Consider the following 17,605-nt stretch of genomic DNA (forward strand, 5'->3'; position numbering starts at 1 on the left):
GTTAAAATTAAGGAAAATTAATTCTGTTAAAAATTAAGTTAAAATGTTAAAAATTCTCTTCCTCAGGGAACAGAATTTCCCTGGCATCCAATTCTGTTCCCTGGTGGTCCAGTTGTTGGGACTTGGCGCTTTGCCTGCTGTGGCTGGGGTTCAATCCCTGGTCGGGGAACTCAGACCCCGCAAGCTTCATGGCTTGGCCAAAAAAAAAAAAAATTCTGTTCCTCAGTGCCATGACCTTCTAAGGGCTCAGTAGGCACATGGAGCTAGTGGCTACTGCACTGGACGGCACAGATTTAGAACATTTGCATCACCATGGAAAATGCTATTGGAGAGCAGTGCTTTAGAGTTTAGAGCAATTTTCCTTTCCCTGTCACCCACCCCCAGCATCTTAAAGCTCCCCCAGAGACCAGAGAACTTAGCTATTTTTAGCGTGGCTCAGAAGCCACCCTCTAGGGAGGAGGTAAGATGTGGGGCTGGACACCCAGTGCCTGATTTCCCCAGACTGTGAGAAGAGCCCAGGCTTCAGTTTTCCTCATCTGGTCTCTTGGCTCATGACCAGGTGTACGGAAACTTGCCTCCCCCGTTCTGGGCTGTGTTTGGGGCTCTTGGTTACTGAGGGAGAAGACCTCTCTTTGTCAGTGACTAGGAAACCTTGTGTTCTAGGCTCCCCAAATTGAGCGCTGGATATTGAGGGTCCCCTCCTTCATAGGCCTCTAGATATTTCGAGGTGTCTCCACTTAATTTTCTTGCCCATGGACTTAGGCCTAGTTCACTGGGGAGACAGACCCCTAGGAAAAAGGAATGTTAGAATTCCTGGTCCAGTATGCATTGGTCTAATCTGTGCGCGTGTCTCTGGTGTCCTATCTTTCTGTCCTATTATTCTGACTCCTAGGTTCATCCTGGACTTAAGCTGTGTCCATGATAGCACTGGTCGCTGAAAGCCATTTCCTTCCACTGATAATTTTTCATTGCCCTGCCCTAGCCCAGCTGGAGTTTCCTCTGGACTTGATTTTCAGTCCTGATAACTCTTCTGTATACACACATAAACTGCGAGATTCCAAAGTGTTTTTCCTGACACCACTTGTGTGTCTGAGGTGGGCAACACTAATATGTCCCTTCCCTGAGTCAGATGTCCATCCCTGTGTCACTACATGCACACTATCGGTGTGTTCTTGTCTAACGTTACCACCACCGATTCCAAGGAGATACGTCCCAGCTGGAGAGCCCATTTCCAACAGCTCTCTGGCTGAGCTCTGAACTTGGACAAGTCATGTGCAACCTTTCTAGGCTTGCAGTCTCATCTCTAAACTGAATTTATAATTGCATGCAAGAACGCTTCTAGATTTAAATGACCAGGGCTCCTCTACTCCCAAGTGAGATGTAGAGTCCCCTATTTCTCTGCATTCCCTAGTGTATGTCCCTCATTATTGTTTGCTATTCAGATCCATCCTATTAGGCCTCTGTTCTAACCCCAAGGAGTGTTTGTGCGCTTCACCTGGCCTTGTAAAGACACAGAATAGTTTATCATAAAGACACAGAATAGTTTATCATAAAGACACAGAATAGCTTACCTCCATAGAAACTACAACTTCCATCAGGCACTACTTCAACGGAACAGGAAAGGATGTGGGGGCGTGGCCCCAATGCCCTGGTAGCTTTGAAGACAAACTACAACTCCCAGGATAGCCGCGAGATCTCTGCAGAGCGAAAGGAGTGACTGAACTCTGACTGGAGGCCGGGCTGGTCCGGCACCACCCCGACAGTCTCCAGAAAGGGGCGTGGTTATAATTTAAGGGCGTGGCCTTACAGGCAGCAGGAAGAAGTTACCTGTTGAATCTTCCTATCCATTCTCTTCCCAGCCTTTGTAGCTAACCCTAAGAGGGAAGCTGCAAACCACTAGCCTCTTCTGAAAAAGAGGTAAGGGGACGTAGACAAGGGGCAGCGAAGGAGGCTATTGCATACCTTAGGAGGGGCCAAACAGCTACTTTCTACCTGCTGAGTCAGGTGAACCGTTCCATGGGGGCGGGGACCAGCATATGAGAAAAGGGCAAGGACGGAGGAGGTATTTATTTGTTCTCTTTCAAGACTAAATTTAGGGCCCTTCGTCTGCAGACCCATTGGCGGACCGTGTCTTGGGAACCCTCTTGGCCTCTGGAAGAGCCAAGAACGGGGGCCAGTTTTCCGCAGCAAAAGGTACGGCCCGTCTGGGCTTCCTCCCGTCTGTGTATTTCCTAGCCCCCAAACGACAGAGCCATATGGCTTCCGCGGTCTGGGGGAGTGCTCCCTGGTGGGGCCCACCGCCCCCAGCCCCAGCCCGGCCGCTCACGGACATCGACTTCTGCTCTGGGGCGCAGCTGAAAGAACTAACCCAGCTGATCCAGGAGCTGGGTGTGCAGGCGAGCTGGAGTGAAGTTCCCAAGCCAGGACCAGATCTCCTCCAGGCCAAGGACTTTGTTTTCTCTTTGCTTGCTAAGTAACCCTCCCAGCCTTCGGGAACTTACAGCTCTCAGCTCCGCCTCACCCCGCCCCGGCTCTGGATCACGACTTTATGATCCCTTCTCTTTCCTTAGGTCTCGTTCACCGCCGGGACCCTCGCTTTCCTCCTCAGGCAGAGCTCCTGCTGCTTCGTTGCGGGATTCGCGAGGGCTCCCTGGATGTGGGGCCTGCGCCTCTAGGTCCCTACGCTCGGGGACCTCACTACGACGCCGGCTTCACACTCCTGGTGCCCGTGCTTTCGCTAGATGACACTGGGCAGGAGCTGCAACCGGACGTGGGATCGTGTTACACATGGCTCTTCCTCCCAGAGCAGGTACGCGGAACCTCGGTCCGGGAGGCATGGCAGGATTGCCTAGGACCCCCACTCCCAGGAGGACGTGATTCGATCCACCCAGCTCGAAGCAAAGAAACTCCCAAGGATCCGCAAATCTCCGTGGACCAGCTACACGTCACTGAGCCTGAGGCACACGAGTCTTTGGAAAACTCACCTAGTAATGTTTCAGTGCCAGAATTGCCTCACCAAACGTAACCGATGTTGGCTTTCCCTCACCACCGAAAAAAACGGATGGTGACGTCACCAAAGCAACCGACGTTAGCCCAGTGCCACAGCCGTTGGAGGCTCCGGAGGCATGGCCCACATTGTGCCCCGCCCAGGTGGTGCCTGGTTCTCTGTTTCGCTGGCTGCGGTCACTGAGTCCCCGTTTCCGGTTCCGGGTGCCCCGCGCTTGGTCCACGCAGCCCGCCACGCGGGGGTCACCACCATCCTCCTGGCTACGCCCGGGCCCCCGCGCCGCCTCCTGCTTTTCGACTTGATCCCCGTGGTGTCCGTGGCCGGCTGGCCCCAGGGGCCTCGGAGCCACTCGTGGGCCGGCCCGCTGGCCTCGGAGTCGTCTTCCTTCTACCTGGTGCCCGGCGGCGGCGGCGGCACAGAGCGGCCGGACGCCTCCGGCTGGCAGCTCTGCTTCGCCGGCCAAGAGCTGGCGCTCAAGACGCGCATATCCGTTCCCCTGCTGCAAGCGCACGCGGCGGCTCAGGCGCTGCCGCGCCCTCTGGTGGCCAGGACTAGGGTCGCGGCGCCCTACCTCCTGCGGACGTTGCTCTACTGGGCGTGTGAGCGGCTGCCCGTGCCCTCTCTGGCGCGACCCGAGAATGCGGGCGCCTGCTGCCTCGGGCTGCTGGATGAGCGGGGCCGGGTGCTCGAGGCCGGGACGCTGCCCCACTATTTTCTGAGTGGCCAAAAGCTCCGTGCGGGGGACGGCGCCGCTTCGCTGCTCGGGGCGTTGGCCCTGCTTCGCAGGGACCCTGCCAGCGCCCTGCGCGCCGCTGTGGAAGAGGCCAAGGCTGCACGCAAGGGGGGCGGCTTAGCCGGCGTGGGAGGCGGGGCCCATTAAAGACGCTGTTCCTACTAACCTGGAATGTGCTTCTGCTGGCCAGCGGGATGTGGAGGGGGCTGCTCTCCCCTCACCTGGGAGACAGGCTGAGCCCTTTGGGCCCGAAGAGCCCGTTCTAGAAGGCCTCCTCGCCGGTTCCTCCGCTTCCTCCCACCCTCCTCCCGCCCCATCCCTGGCACAGGTCGTTCCATTCTGGCCTCTCCACTTTCCAAATCTGTGGCCAGCACCCCGCCCACTCCGGTGCAGCCCCTGGCATCCACCTCCCGCCAGTTGTTATGGTCTTTTCGCTTAGGGGTCAATAGGGATGGGGGTAATATATTTGCTGAAAAAACGTGTAAAGGAGAAAGGTATGGACACCAGGGACTGACCAATTTGTCTCACACAAAAGCAGAGACATTAAGGAGGCCGGATTTCACCCCAGGCTAGACCTCACCACCACCGCTATCTCTTCAGTTATTCCCCCCACCTTCCTCATCCAGTTCTGTCCTCCATCCCGGGCAATAGGGTCCCTTTCTCCATTCTCGGGGCATCCGCCATTCCATCTATCTAAGCCCAACCTCTCCCCCCATCCAGAGTTCCATTCAGTGAAGTCACCTCCTTGTCCCTCCTCCTCTGAACCCGGAGACATGCGAGACATGCGGCCTTGCCTCGGCTCCGCCTGTCTCTAAGACCGTCGCCACTCCCTGCCTCCAAGGAACCCCGGGGTTCCGCCCGCCCAGCTTCACCTCCCCCTCTTTCCCGGCGTCTCCGCCTCCTGCCCCGCCCCCGGACCGGCTCTCGGGGCAGGGGAAGCCGCTGTCGCGCCGCCGCCTCAGCTTCCCACAGCCGCTACCGCTGCCGCCGCTGCCGCCGCTCGGTTTGGTCCAGCCGCCAGGCCCAGTGCTCACTTCGCCAGACCAGGGCTCTCTGCGGAGACACTCTCACTCCTTCCTGGGGTCCGGGACGTCTAGCTGGGCGTGGGGGGAAACTCCGCTTGTGGGGTACAGGGAGGGAGGAGCCTGGAACCGGAGCCAGCGCCAGCCGTCCCCGGATCGACAAGAGAGGACAGGTTGAGGGGCGTCGGGGAAGGAAGAGGGGGCGCTATAGGCAGTCCCGGGGAGGACAAGGAAGCCCTGTCGCAGAAAGCTCTGATGCGCTCTGACTTATAGCGCGTCTGTTCACATTTGGGGACCCGTGACAACGTGGGTGCACTCCTCTCTCGGGGGGCTGGTTGGATTGGAGGGCGTGGAATCTAAACAGCACCAGCTGTCCCCGAGGAAATTAGGGGCTGCCAGAAAAAAAGAAAAAGCCAAAAACCTATGCTCCTTATTCCGAGGTGACACAGGGCCCTCCAGACAACCACCTGGTGTAACCACTAGGAAGGGCGGATTTGGAGGTGACTTCAAAAGGAGTGGATGGTAACAAGGTGAGGAAAGGGGCTCAGCAGCTGGAATGCTGTGCCACTAGAAATGGGGGTGACTTGGTAAAAAGCGGTATCGTCCAGAGACAGGGTCTGGGAACCTCTTCTTGCTGATTGGCGACAGTCTGGATATTTCAAGGCATACTTTTTTGGGGATTTCAGTGAAAAAAAGTGGGGGATTCTTCAATTAGAGGGTGGCAAAAGAAAAGACCCCAAGGTTGGGTTCTTCCTAGACACTGGCAGCACCCCAGCAGGGGTGGGGTGAGCTAATATCCCCAAAGCTAAGGACCCACACCCTTAAAATTACAAGGGTGGCTTTGGCAGGAGTGCAGGGCCCGGAAATAGGGTGGAAAGGTGCCTGGGGATATTGGAACCACATCGTGGAAAATTTGAGGGTCTTGGCTTTGGGATAGTGTTAGTGGGGGACAGGGACACTGGAGATCAGAGAAGGGGGAGTTTTCTGTGGGGGGCAAAGGTCGAGGGTGGGGTCAACTGACAGGTACATAGGCTGCTGGGTCTGGCGAAGCTAGCACGAGGCCCAAGGGTGGGAGCTGGTGCCTGGGGTGGGGGTCGTCTAGGGCTTATCCTCAGGTCCCGTGGGTGAGGCGGCGAGTCGGACTGGAGAGTCAACAGCATGTCCTGGTGAGCTAGCGGGCTTCTCCAGGGAGGCCCAGCCCGCTCCGGGAGCCTGCCGGTTTTGGGGTGTCTCCTCCCGTGGTGCCATGGCGGCACTGGCCAGCAGCCTGATCCGGCAGAAGCGGGAGGTCCACGGGCCCGGGGGCAGCCGGCCCGTGTCGGCGCAGCTGCGCGTGTGTCCCCGCGGCACCAAGTCCCTTTGCCAGAAGCAGCTCCTCATCCTGCTGTCCAAGGTGCGACTGTGCGGGGGCGGGGGGGGGGGGGTCGGCGCGCGCGACCGGACTGCTGCCCGGGTGAGTGGCTGGGGCGGGGTCTCCGGGCCGGCGGTCTCTCTGCCTGGGAAGGTGAGGCCAGGGACTCGGAAGAGCGGGGCCCGACTGACAGGGACTGCCCGAAAGTGAAAGGAGGTGGGCCTGGACCACAAACCCTCGGCCAGACGATGCCTCAGTTTCCCTTGTCTCGCGCCCATAACCCCGAGTCTCCTCGCTTTCGAGGGCAGGGGGAAGGCTTGAGGGGCTAAGCCTGGTGCCCCGAAGCCTGGAAGCTCCCGCTCGCCCCCCCCAACACAGGAGTCCCCACCCCCACCATCCTCTGACTACGTGCCCTCTCTCTCAATGAGAGATTCTTTCAATGCCGAGTGGAGGGGCGTGGGGGTTCCGGAAGCCTGGGTCACCCCGAGGGTTTCTGCGGCTTCGGAAGCCCCGCTCCCGCCCCGGTTCCCCCGCTCCTCCGAGCCTTGGCTCCGTTCCTCCTCGCCGAGCTTGCCTGGCTCGGTACCAATCTCCCCAGCTCTCCCCCGGGTGTCCTTGCAGCTACCTCGCGAGTCCGCCCCTCTGTGCGCCCTTCTCCCGTGACGTGCACTTCAAGAAGGAAGCTGGGCACTCCCCAATGACCGCCTACGCGGCTCAGAAATCGGGCCCCACGGGCTCAGGAGACCCTCTGCCGCGAGGAACTCAGACACACTACACGGCTGGATACCCGCACGGAGACTGGCGGTCGTACCACCTACGAGGGGGTACCGGGAACTCGGCCGCAAGCGCCAGGCAAAGAGAGTTGTGAAGGTTAGCCTGTGGTCCCCGTCCCGGTGCGACAGGCGGGAAGTCCCTCTGGCCTCGCTCCCGTCCGCTCGCAGCTCCCTTAGGGGGAGACCCCCCACCACCCCGCTGCCGTCCTCCTCCCCCCGCCGCCGGCCCTCCGCAGTGGTAGGTCAGCAGCCCACCCTTTGAGTGGGACCCAGCCCCCACGTGAGTCAGCCTGCCTCACCAGCTCCCTGGCCCCCTCCCCCATTTCCTTGGTTTGGTACCGAATATCCCCCATCCCAGGCGGGTTACCTGGCTGAAGGGGAGAGGCTGAGCCTCAGGGACGGCTGGGACCCCTGCGAGCCAGCAGACAGACAGACAGACAGATGGGTCAGTGTCAGACAGTCCGGCGCTGGGCCAAGGCGAGGCCCGCGCGAAGCGAGCGGCAGCTGCAGCAGCAGGTGCTGAGTCAGCGTCAGGTCCAGTCCCACCCCCACCCCTGAGGGGGCGCCCCTACCCTGGGGTCACCTTAATGCCCCCCACATTCGCAAACACACTGCCCTTTCAGCAGCTCTGCCTGTCTCCCTCTGTCCTCTGCGTTTCCATATATCTCTCCCCTTCCTCTTCCTTCTTCTCCCCTCCCCCCATTCTGGTTGAGCTGTAGAATAGGAATTAAGCCTTTAAATAAATTTCAATCAATTCAACTGAAAGCTGGTTAGAGGAGGCAGAAGGGACCCACACCCCAGCTTCCTCTGGAGTCAAAGAGAGGTGGGAGAGAGCTTGCTTAGAGGGTCAGGGAGCTGGGGCCCTGGGACCCTCTTCCTTCCCTCCATCCTCCTTTCTTTCTCTCCTCTGATCCCGCCAAGTGTAGCAATGTTTCTGGGAACAGAGATGTCATGTTCCAAGATGAATGTCTCTCTCTCCAGAGCCTCAGCTCAAAGGCATCGTCACCAAACTGTTCTGCCGCCAGCGTTTCTACCTCCAGGCGAATCCTGATGGGAGCATCCAGGGCACCCCAGAGGACACCAGCTCTTTCAGTGAGAGGGGAAGCCAGCTGCTGGGTGGGAAGGGGGAGCACAGGCACAGGAGATGACAGTCCTATTGTGGCTTCAGGTTCTGTTGTTTTCAGTCTGGCTCTTTGACCCCGCAAAGGAAGAAGTAGAACTAGGACCATAATTGAGGGGGGGCTCAGATGGGAATTGGAGGCTTGGGGTACCGATACCCCTTCTCTCCACCCCCAGCCCACTTCAACCTGATCCCTGTGGGGCTCTGTGTAGTCACCATCCAGAGTGCCAAGCTGGGTCACTACGTGGCCATGAACGCTGAGGGGCTGCTCTACAGCTCGGTGAGACAAGGGGGCAGAGTGGCCTGGAGTCAGGGGACTCCCCTAGCTACAGCCTTCCCAGCTACAGATATTTTGCAACTCAGGGATTCCTCTCCCTCCAGCTCTTGCCGACACCCTGTCCTCACTGCCCGCTCCCAAGCACCTCCTGTAGCCTCCCTCCAATCCCTTCTCCTCCAATAGCCTCCTAAATACCCCCAGGCTCTTTGAATGTCCAACTCTTTCAATCTTTTAGGACCCCTGTGTCTTCTCCAACCTCCTCTAGACCTCATTATTACTCACTTCCCCAGAGTCATTCAGGATGCTGCGGAAGGATTCAGGAACTCCTCCAAGCAGAAATTCCCTCCAGGTGCCCTGGATGGTGAGAGGTTGGGAGTAGAGCAGAGAGAAGTTATCTTCTTATCCCAGGCCCCCAGAAGTCTAGTTCCCGGCCCTCGGGGGGCCACCAGACTCTTCCTCATCCTCCCTTTCTCCCAGTTCCTGCGTGGACTCAGAAGTTGGCTCTGCCAGTCTCAAACATATGGATTATATCCTGCCTTGTTCTTCCCAGGGCTCCCTTCTGTTCAGTGATGTGTCTTTTTGTGTTTCTGTCTGTGTGTGCCTTTCTGGGTCTTTGTCTCCTCAGCCACATTTCACAGCTGAGTGTCGCTTTAAGGAGTGCGTCTTTGAGAATTACTATGTCCTGTACGCCTCTGCTCTCTATCACCAGCGTCGTTCTGGCCGGGCCTGGTACCTGGGCCTGGACAAGGAGGGCCGAGTCATGAAGGGAAATCGAGTCAAGAAGACCAAGGCAGCCGCCCACTTTGTGCCCAAGCTCCTGGAGGGTGAGTATGGACCCCCAGGGAAGAGGTGGACCACATGGGACGGTATTGACCTTGACATGGACATTTAGTGACACACAGCTAAGGGGCTGTAAGTGTTTTAAGAGGACACATGCTATGACAGATCAAGCCAGGAAGGCTTTGGCCTTTGGAGGTTTGGGAAGCTCTCCTTCTGTGGGTTCCCAGAGGAGCAGTGTAGGGGAAGGGAGCCCTTCCGAATGATCACATGTGACAGTTTTTCCAAATGGTTAACTATTACATTACATAGCTTGCTGGTTTTCCAGCCCTCTATAGTAGTTACTTCCCTGCCTGCCACTCAGCCCCAAAGCCAAAACCACACATTTTATTCTTTGGGTAGCACAGCACCCCACTGCTAGGTACTAGTTTCCATATTGGTTAGCTTTCACTACCATAACAACCCCCCCACCTCATCCCCCAAATCGGTGGCTTCTAACAAGAAACATTCCTTTTTGCTCTCAAGTCTGCAGGTCAGTTGCATCTCTGCTCCAACCTGTGGGTCAGCTCCTTGCCCCACGTCTTCCCACTCCTGGGCTCAGGCTAAAGGAACAGCTCTTGTTTAGGATATGTCATTCTCCTGGCAGAGGATCCAGGAAAAAGAAACTTGCAATGCTTTTAAAGCTTCTGCTAAGCTATGACACACGTCCTATCTGCTCACATTCTGTTGGCTCAAGGAGGTTACATGGCCAAGCACAAAGCCAATGATGTAGGACAATATATTCTGAATCATTTTAAACAAGAATAGAGTCTCTCACAGATGTCAAGGAGCTCTTGATATATTCTTATATAATCCTTTGTTAGGATGTGGATTGCCATATACTCTACGATTTGTAGCTTATTTTCTTTTTTCTTTCTTTCTTTCTTTATTTGGCTGCGCCGGTCTTAGTTGCAGCATGCAGGATCTAGTTCCCTGACCAGGGATCGAACCCAGGCCCCCTGCACTGGGAGCGTGGAGTCTTAACCACTGAACCACCAGGGAAGTACCTGTAGCTTATTTTCAAGTTGTCTTTTTAAGAAAGAAAACTCTTAATTGTAATACAGAAAATGTATCATTCTTTTCTTTTAGAGTCAACATTTTCGTATCTTAAGAAATCTTTCCCTTCTCCAAAGTTCAAAAGATATTTCTATTAAGGTTTTCTATTAAAATTTATAGGGGCGTATCTTTTTTTAAAGAAGATGTTGGGGGTAGTTTATTAATTAATTAAGTAATTTGGGCTGTGTTGGGTCTTCGTTTCTGTGCGAGCGCTTTCTCTAGTTGTGGCAAGCAGGGGCCACTCTTCACCGCGGTGCGTGGGCCTCTCACTGTCGCGGTCTCTCTTGTTGCGGAGCACAGGCTCCAGACGCGCAGGCTCAGTGGTTGTGGCTCACGGGCCTAGTTGCTCCGCGGCACGTGGGATCCTCCCAGACCAGGGCTCGAACCCGTGTCCCCTGCATTAGCAGGCAGATTCTCAACCACTGTGCCACCAGGGAAGCCCCAGGGGCGTATTTTTAACATTTAACCATCTGCAGTTGATTTTTGCATATGGTGTAACGTAAGGATCCAATTTAATCTTCTCTTCCATATGGACTGCCGTTTTTCCAGGCCTAATTTTTGAATTGATGTGACATACAAGCCATATCACGTACCATAGCATCCTACATACGTGGTTCTGTTTATGGACTTTCTTTTTATTGGTCACCTACTTTATCACTGCATTGACCATAATGAGCCATGGTATCTGGTTAAGAAAGGCTCCCCTCTCTTTTTTTGTTTGTTTTTTTGTGTTTCATCCAGGAGTGTTCTGGCTGTTTTCACCCTCTTACTCTTTTATGCCAAGTTTGGAGCCATTTCATCAAGTTACAGGAAAATCTCTGTTGGGTACCAGTCTGTGCTCTTTACACGTGCAGCTCATTGAACCCTCACCACTACCTGATGAAGGTCAGTGTTATTTTCCTCATACTACAGCTGAGATGCACAGAGATGGACTGCTGGCACACAGCTGCAAAGCAGTAGCTCCTCTGCATGCTCCCAGCACCCAGCTCACCCAGGCAGCCCAGTGGATACACTGATAAGCCTGAGACCACAAAGTCTGGGTCATCTGCGGAGTCACTAGCAGTGCATGCTGTCACTTTGCTGAGGATCCCTGGTGACAGCAGAAACCATGCAGGTTTCTAAGTTGACCATCTAAGTCAGTTCATTCTCACTGACTGAAAAACAAAACAAAAAACAAACAGGAAACTGACCCCTGGAGATAGTTCATATTGAAAAAGGCGGCAGGCTGGCAGTGGGTCTCCATAATAGAGGGGAAGATGTGTGTGTGTGTGTGTGTGTGTGCGTGCGTGTGTGTTGGTATTCACATCAGAGCAAATGACTAGTATCTGGATTGTCTCATCAATTCCATATTTCAGTTCTTGAAAGAGCAGGTAATCTTATTACTAAGAAGATTAAGTCACTCAAGTTCTCTATCCTCTTAGTTCATGGGAGTGCTATTTAAGACCCTTCATTTGCAAGGTTATTTTGAGCAAAATCTATGTAGAGCAAGTGGCCCTCCACACTGGGTCAGCAGCTTCAACACCACTTGGCAGCTTGTTAGAATGCAAATTCCTGGGCCCCACTCCAGTCCTACTGAGTCTTATCACAGGGTGTGAGGCCCAGTAACCTCTGTATCAGCAAGAAACCCCCTCCAGGTGATTCTGGCGCTCCTGAAGGTTGAGGACCTCTGGTGTAGGGCATCCACCACAGCACCCAAAGCGGTCAATTTTCAGTGAATGCTAACAAGTTTGGTCAAAGGTCACAGAGCTAGTTCATGGAAAGCCTAGACCTTACTTGGTCTCTGGCCCTACCGAATAACTTTTTTCACCAACTGGAGTCTTATCTCCAAGGATCAAGAGCTGCAAGTTCAGATATTTGTATTAAATAGATCACCTGAAAATATTCAAGTTTAGGGCTTGGAAGAATAACAGAGGTGAGCCTTAGGCCTGTGAAGCACCATGGACAATTCTTAGCTTGTCATTTAAGACTCTTGTAGGTTGAGGCTGGGAGGCTGACCAAGTCCAATGTACACATGGCATTCTTAGAGATGCACATGTCTGTGTATACAGCCCCTCGAACATAGGAGTTGCTAAGGGTCCATTATCCGCGAGTGGGTTAAATCTTTACTGCAGTTGTCAGGCTGGCTTACATTGGGTTTTTTATATTACAGATAGCTTTGGGAACAGAAATCTTTATTATAACAACATTAAAGTAAACAAACAAAAAACCAAATCAATAATAGTCATCTCTCTCAAAGAGCTGTTCGTTTCTCACTTTCCATTGTTTAGCTCTTTGTAGACAAATCTTCATCTCGTCCCATCCACAGTGAACTCCCAGTTTTGTGCTCTTCTTTTTCACTGACTTTATCATAAATATTTTCTGTGATGTTCCCTAGTCTTCATAATTGTCATTGTGATGTGGCTGGAAAAGACTGCCTCAAACTGAGATAACGGGATTTAATTGTAGATATTTGTCTGGCTACCACTATTTCCTAAGTAACTGTGTTGTGGCTACTTTTCTATAAGTCAAATTTTCTTCTTGTTGATGTTTTTCTTTAGATTAACTTCCTAGAAGTGGAATTACAGCAAAAGAGAGTATAAACACATCTGACTACTGGAGCGATAAGAAAGATGTTTCCGAAAAAAAGCGACCATTTCTTTGTTAGTGGCAATGTATAAAACACTTGTTTTATAAAAAGTAGTCCTCAGCATTGGGTGTCATTATTCAACTCCTCTCCAACTTTTTTTTTTTTTTTTTTTTGCCAGTTTAGTGAGCATGTAAGTTTACCCTGTTATCGTTGCAATTTTCATTTCTGTAAATCCTATATGCCTTCTTCCAAAGACATCTGGTCAAACGGGCTTCAGAGAGAACTCATTTCAGTTAGGGTGTACGTGTATGTGTGTGCATGCTGTGTAGCTATGGTTCTTTGTATCTGGATACATATAAGAGTCCGAGTATCTGACCGTCTCTGTGTGTGCATCCGCTTCCATGTTTATGCCTCAAAGAACAGACGTGTTGTGGAGTGTATATGTCTGGGGTTCTGCTGCGGACCTTGTTTCTGAGCATGTATTCCTTGGAGTATGCTCATGTGTATGTGTGAATAAACTGTAGCGTGGAATCGTGGAGAAGATGCAAGTAATGAAATCAAACACAGGCCACTTGTGGCTTAACACAGTTCTCTCATCTGTACCTTCCTGCATAGCTCTGCTAACATAGGGAACCAATTAATGAATTCCAAACAACAGTGAAATGTTTAGAAGAGTTGGGACGATTTGGAAAAAAGTGGACAGATCCTACAAACCTCTAGTTTTCATGCAGAAAATAAATAAAGCTTCAGTGGGCTGGGACTTTGAAAACCATTTATCAAATGAGTGATACTGGGCAGTGATACATACCACCACCAACAACCCCCGCCCATGCCTCCGTGCTCTGTTCTCTGAGTCTAAAATGAAGATCGGAGCAAAGGATGCTTGTGAAAGTTAAATAAGATGATGCTCATAGAAGGTGCTCAGAAGACGTGGTCCCCTGTAGGAAAAGGAGTAGAGGGGACCCAAGTCCCAGGCCTAGGGCCCCAGTCTCTTCTCAGACTCTGAAATAGACAATGACGATTCCTAATTGTAAGTGTTGCCAAAGGTCTTCCCAAAATACCTTAACCAGAGCTAAAAATCTTACACGTCATTGCTAAATACATGTAGTTTGGAGGTAGACCACACTCTTCAAACCATGGGGTTTATGATGAAAAGATAGTCAAAGGTCCTCATGGGGTAGAGGGAGCTGGAAATCACTGACACAAATCTGTAGATTTCAAACTTCTAAAAAAAACAATAGAACCACCCACCCCCAACCCTGTCAACACACACACACACTTTTATCCAAACAACTTTTATGGGGAACCCCAAGCTATGAAACAGATGGGGGCGGGGGCAGGGGCAGAGGCAGAGGATAGGTGGGCCTGCCTACTCCTCTCTGGAATCTGTCGAGGGGCTCCTGTGGCACGTCCACACACCCTGGAGCCCCCCAGGTGAAAACCATGCCTCTAGATAACCCCAGAGTCCCGGCCAGCACTGCGACTCTCTAAGGCTAAACCGCAGTTTCCAAGCAGTAACAGACCGGCTAATGTTTTCTGAGAGCTTCCTATACTCCAGGTTCTGTGCTTAGCTCCTGACACATGCTATCTTATTTTGGCCTCACATGTTCTCCAGGAGGAAGACCCTAGTAGTAAGTACTCTTAGGATCCCCATTCTCAGCTGAGAAAGATAAGGCCCGATGCAAGGATACTGGGCATTATAAGAAAAGTGTCCAAGTTCATTCAGCTTGAACATCATGGAGCCAAGAAGCAAACCTAGATAGTCTGGGTCTCGAATCTGGGTTCTTAACGCAGCCTGTAAAGCCTCCCAGTTTTGAGGGTTAAGTAGCATCTTTGTGAGTTAAAGTTCCCAATTCCCCATCAATTGACATTGTAACACCATTTTTAGTTTTGGGTTTTTTTTGTTTGCTTGTTTTGTTTTCTTTTGCTTTGTTTTTAAGAAGAGGTATGGGAGTGACCCTCAATTCACCTCAATCTCTTATCTAAAACCCTCTGTGATCAGGCCAAAAGAGTAGAGCTCAGAGTTACTGTCTAACTTGAGGATCAAGCCATTGACTTTGACAGCAACCATGGCTGCTGGGAAGATTGTTCCTGCAAGTATTTTTTGATGACAGGACAAGGTGGGAACGGAAACAGAGAGTAGCATCCGATACCTCTCAGGGCTTTAAAACCCGCCTTATTCGACTCCCCTGGTGGCACAGTGGTTAAGAATCCGCCTGCCAATGTAGGGGACAAGGGATCGAGCCCTGGTCCGGGAAGATCCCACATGCTGCGGAGCAACTAAGCCCGTGCACCACAACTACTGAGCCTACGCTCTAGAGCCCGCAAGCCAAAACTGCTGAGCCCACATGCTGCAACTACTGAAGCCCATGCGCCTAGAGCCCATGCTCTGCAACGAGAGAAGCCACCGCAATAAGAAGCCCACGCAACACAACGAAGTGTAGCCCCCGCTCGCATGCAGCAATGAAGACCCAACGCAGCCCAAAATCAATCAATCAAAAAAAACCGCCTTATTTACCAGACACTACACTCCAGTGACGTAGACAGGATTATCCCCATTTCATGATGGCAAAACTGAAGCTCAGAGAAAATCTGCTTGAGATCCCCTAGGTCAGAAGCGTCAGAGCCTGGATTTGAACCCAGCACTCTCTGACCTTCCATCACTCTACACGAGACCTTGGGGAGAGTGGGTCCTTGCCCTTCTTCAGAGCCTTCCTCAAAGCCTTCCTTCTTTGCCTGCTTCCACCATAGCCCTTGTCACCAGCCATGCCAATACTTGTTGCCACTTTTGCCTCTTTTACTACCCAGAGAGCCTTGGTGGCAGAGTGTGAGTACACACAGGGCCCTCTGTGAAGGTCTGCTAGGGAGTGAACAGCCCAGTCCAAGTAACCCAGACCTCCGAGGAGATGAGAACCACTCCTCCACGAAGGAAGGATCTTAGATTACAGGAAAGTACCACTGGACTGCCCAGCACCACTGGACTCCAAGCACTGAGAACCCCTCCGGCCCCTGGAAATTCACACTTCCTCCCTCCCACACATGGTGGCCTTCTTTGGTCTCTGGGAAATCCCAGGGCAACTTTTGACTTCTAAGTGGGTGCCCAGGAGCCACATTTTCCCCCAAAGTTGAGTGTGTGATGGGGTATTCAAATTCTCCCAGCAAGAAGGACTCTTGTCTGTCTTTCCCTCTGCTTCAGGACCAAATATCGCACAGGACAGTGTGTTTAAGAACCTGGGATCTGGAGTCCACCAGACATGGGTTTGAGTCATGGCTCTGCCTAGCTCTGTGATTTGGGGTAAATTAACCTCATTAACCTCCCTGAGCCTCCAAGAGGAAACAGTTAGTAACTAACCGTGACCGCACAGTGATGTTTTGAGACTCAAATAAGATAATGCACAGAAAATGCTTAGCACAGGGCCTGGTTCAGAGCAGGTGCTCAAAAGGAGTGGAGCCTTGAAATTGAGCCCTGCCCTCTCTCAGAGGCTCTGAGCGGCTGGTAAAGGAGGAGCCGGTGGTCAGAGTGGAGCAGGGAGAAGCTCACCTGTGGGAAGGGGGGATGGGGACAGGAAGGGGAGCCCAATGCTGAGTCAGTGGGAGCTGCGGAGGGCACAGTGACTCAGACAGATGTTCCCACTCAAAGAACCTGCCCCAATATTAACCACAGGAAGCAGATAGGAGTTCAGGCAGTAGGGCTTTTCCATGGTAGAAACCCACGGGCAGTGTGCTAGGGAGGTGGAAAGGGGACACCAGGGTGGGCAGGGAGGGGAGAAGATTAAACTTCAGGCTGTAAAACAGAGAGGGAGACACAGGGCACAGTCTCTCCCACAGCCCCTCGGAGCGAGGTCCAGGAAGATGAAAAGGGCAAGCTGCCTGGGACCAGGAAGAAGCCGGCTCCAACTTCAGTAGAACACCCTCTTTCCTGTAATCTAAAATCCTTCCTTCGTGGGCTGAGACCGGAGAACCTTAGTTGAAGCCTAGAAAGAGAAGAAAGGAACTCGGGTTGACTGAGCCCCTACCCTGCGCCCAGGGCCAGAACTTTATAATGAGCTTTATCTCTAGATGCCTCTCTTGTGTCCACACAACCCAACACTGCAGGGCAGCACCCCCGTTGCATATCTAGGGACCCAGGTGAGAGAGACGGCACCAGCTAGACGTGGCAAAGCGGGGCTTCAAACCCAGACCTATATGGCTCTCTCAAACCTGTGCTTTTCCTTTCAGAAAGGCAGCACCATTCTTTAGCACTGAAGCTGTCGGTCCTGGGTTCAAGTTGACACTTCTGTCAACCACTAGATATGTTAACTCGGATCAGTCACTCATCTCTCTGGACCTCAGTTTCCCTGGCTATAAACCAAAGAGAGTAGTGGTACCCACTGTGTAGGGTGTGGTGAGGATTGAAGGAGCTCAAGCCAAGCCTGGTACAGAGTCAGTGCTCCATTTATGTCGACTGTGGAGCTTGTGTCCTTCTCCAATAAAGCCACTCCCTGGGAGAGTGGAAGAAAGCACGGCCGCCCCCACCCCGTGTAGGCTGCAAAGGAGAGAGCCCTGGGCTTGGGGGCTAAGGACATGATTTCAGAGCCCAGCCCTACATGTTACCTGGGGTGTTACCTTGGACAAGTCACTGGACGTCTCTGAACTTCAGTGTCCTCACCTCTAGAATGAGGATAGTGAGGCTACCAACTGTGCAGGGTAATGGTGTCACGCCGGGTAGGTGACAGCCCCTAGCACGGTCCAGAGGAGAGCAGAGACCAGGAGGCAGGGACTGGAATTGCCCTGTGGTGGAGACTGATGAACTGTGGGCAGTAAGAAAGAGAGGGGAAGGGGCGTGGAGGAAGGTTCAGATGCCCAAAAAGATCCAAACCCTACTGCCAAACCAAGGTGGGCATT

At 52.9% G+C, this 17,605-nt stretch overlaps 1 protein-coding gene and 1 pseudogene across 2 annotated transcripts; both read left to right on the forward strand.

Annotated features, from left to right (window-relative positions):
• Window positions 1-2,255: 2,255 nt before the first annotated feature.
• On the forward strand, window positions 2,256-3,887 carry LOC309837749 (transmembrane protein 102-like; the record flags this gene model as incomplete). Its single annotated transcript, XM_082678520.1, is given in 4 exon segments — window positions 2,256-2,469; window positions 2,571-3,014; window positions 3,017-3,151; window positions 3,154-3,887. Coding segments are annotated over 4 exon segments (1,527 nt in total).
• A 559-nt stretch (window positions 3,888-4,446) lies between these two features.
• On the forward strand, window positions 4,447-12,813 carry LOC309837968 (fibroblast growth factor 11-like; annotated as a pseudogene). Its single transcript, XR_014298554.1, has 6 exons — window positions 4,447-6,215; window positions 7,868-7,978; window positions 8,183-8,286; window positions 8,909-9,107; window positions 10,897-11,040; window positions 12,693-12,813. The product of XR_014298554.1 is annotated as a fibroblast growth factor 11-like (transcript).
• The last annotated feature ends 4,792 nt before the right edge of the window (window positions 12,814-17,605 follow it).

The sequence above is a fragment of the Grampus griseus genome (assembly GCF_964374135.1).
Source record: "Grampus griseus genome assembly, chromosome: 20".
Lineage (NCBI taxonomy): Eukaryota > Metazoa > Chordata > Mammalia > Artiodactyla > Delphinidae > Grampus > Grampus griseus.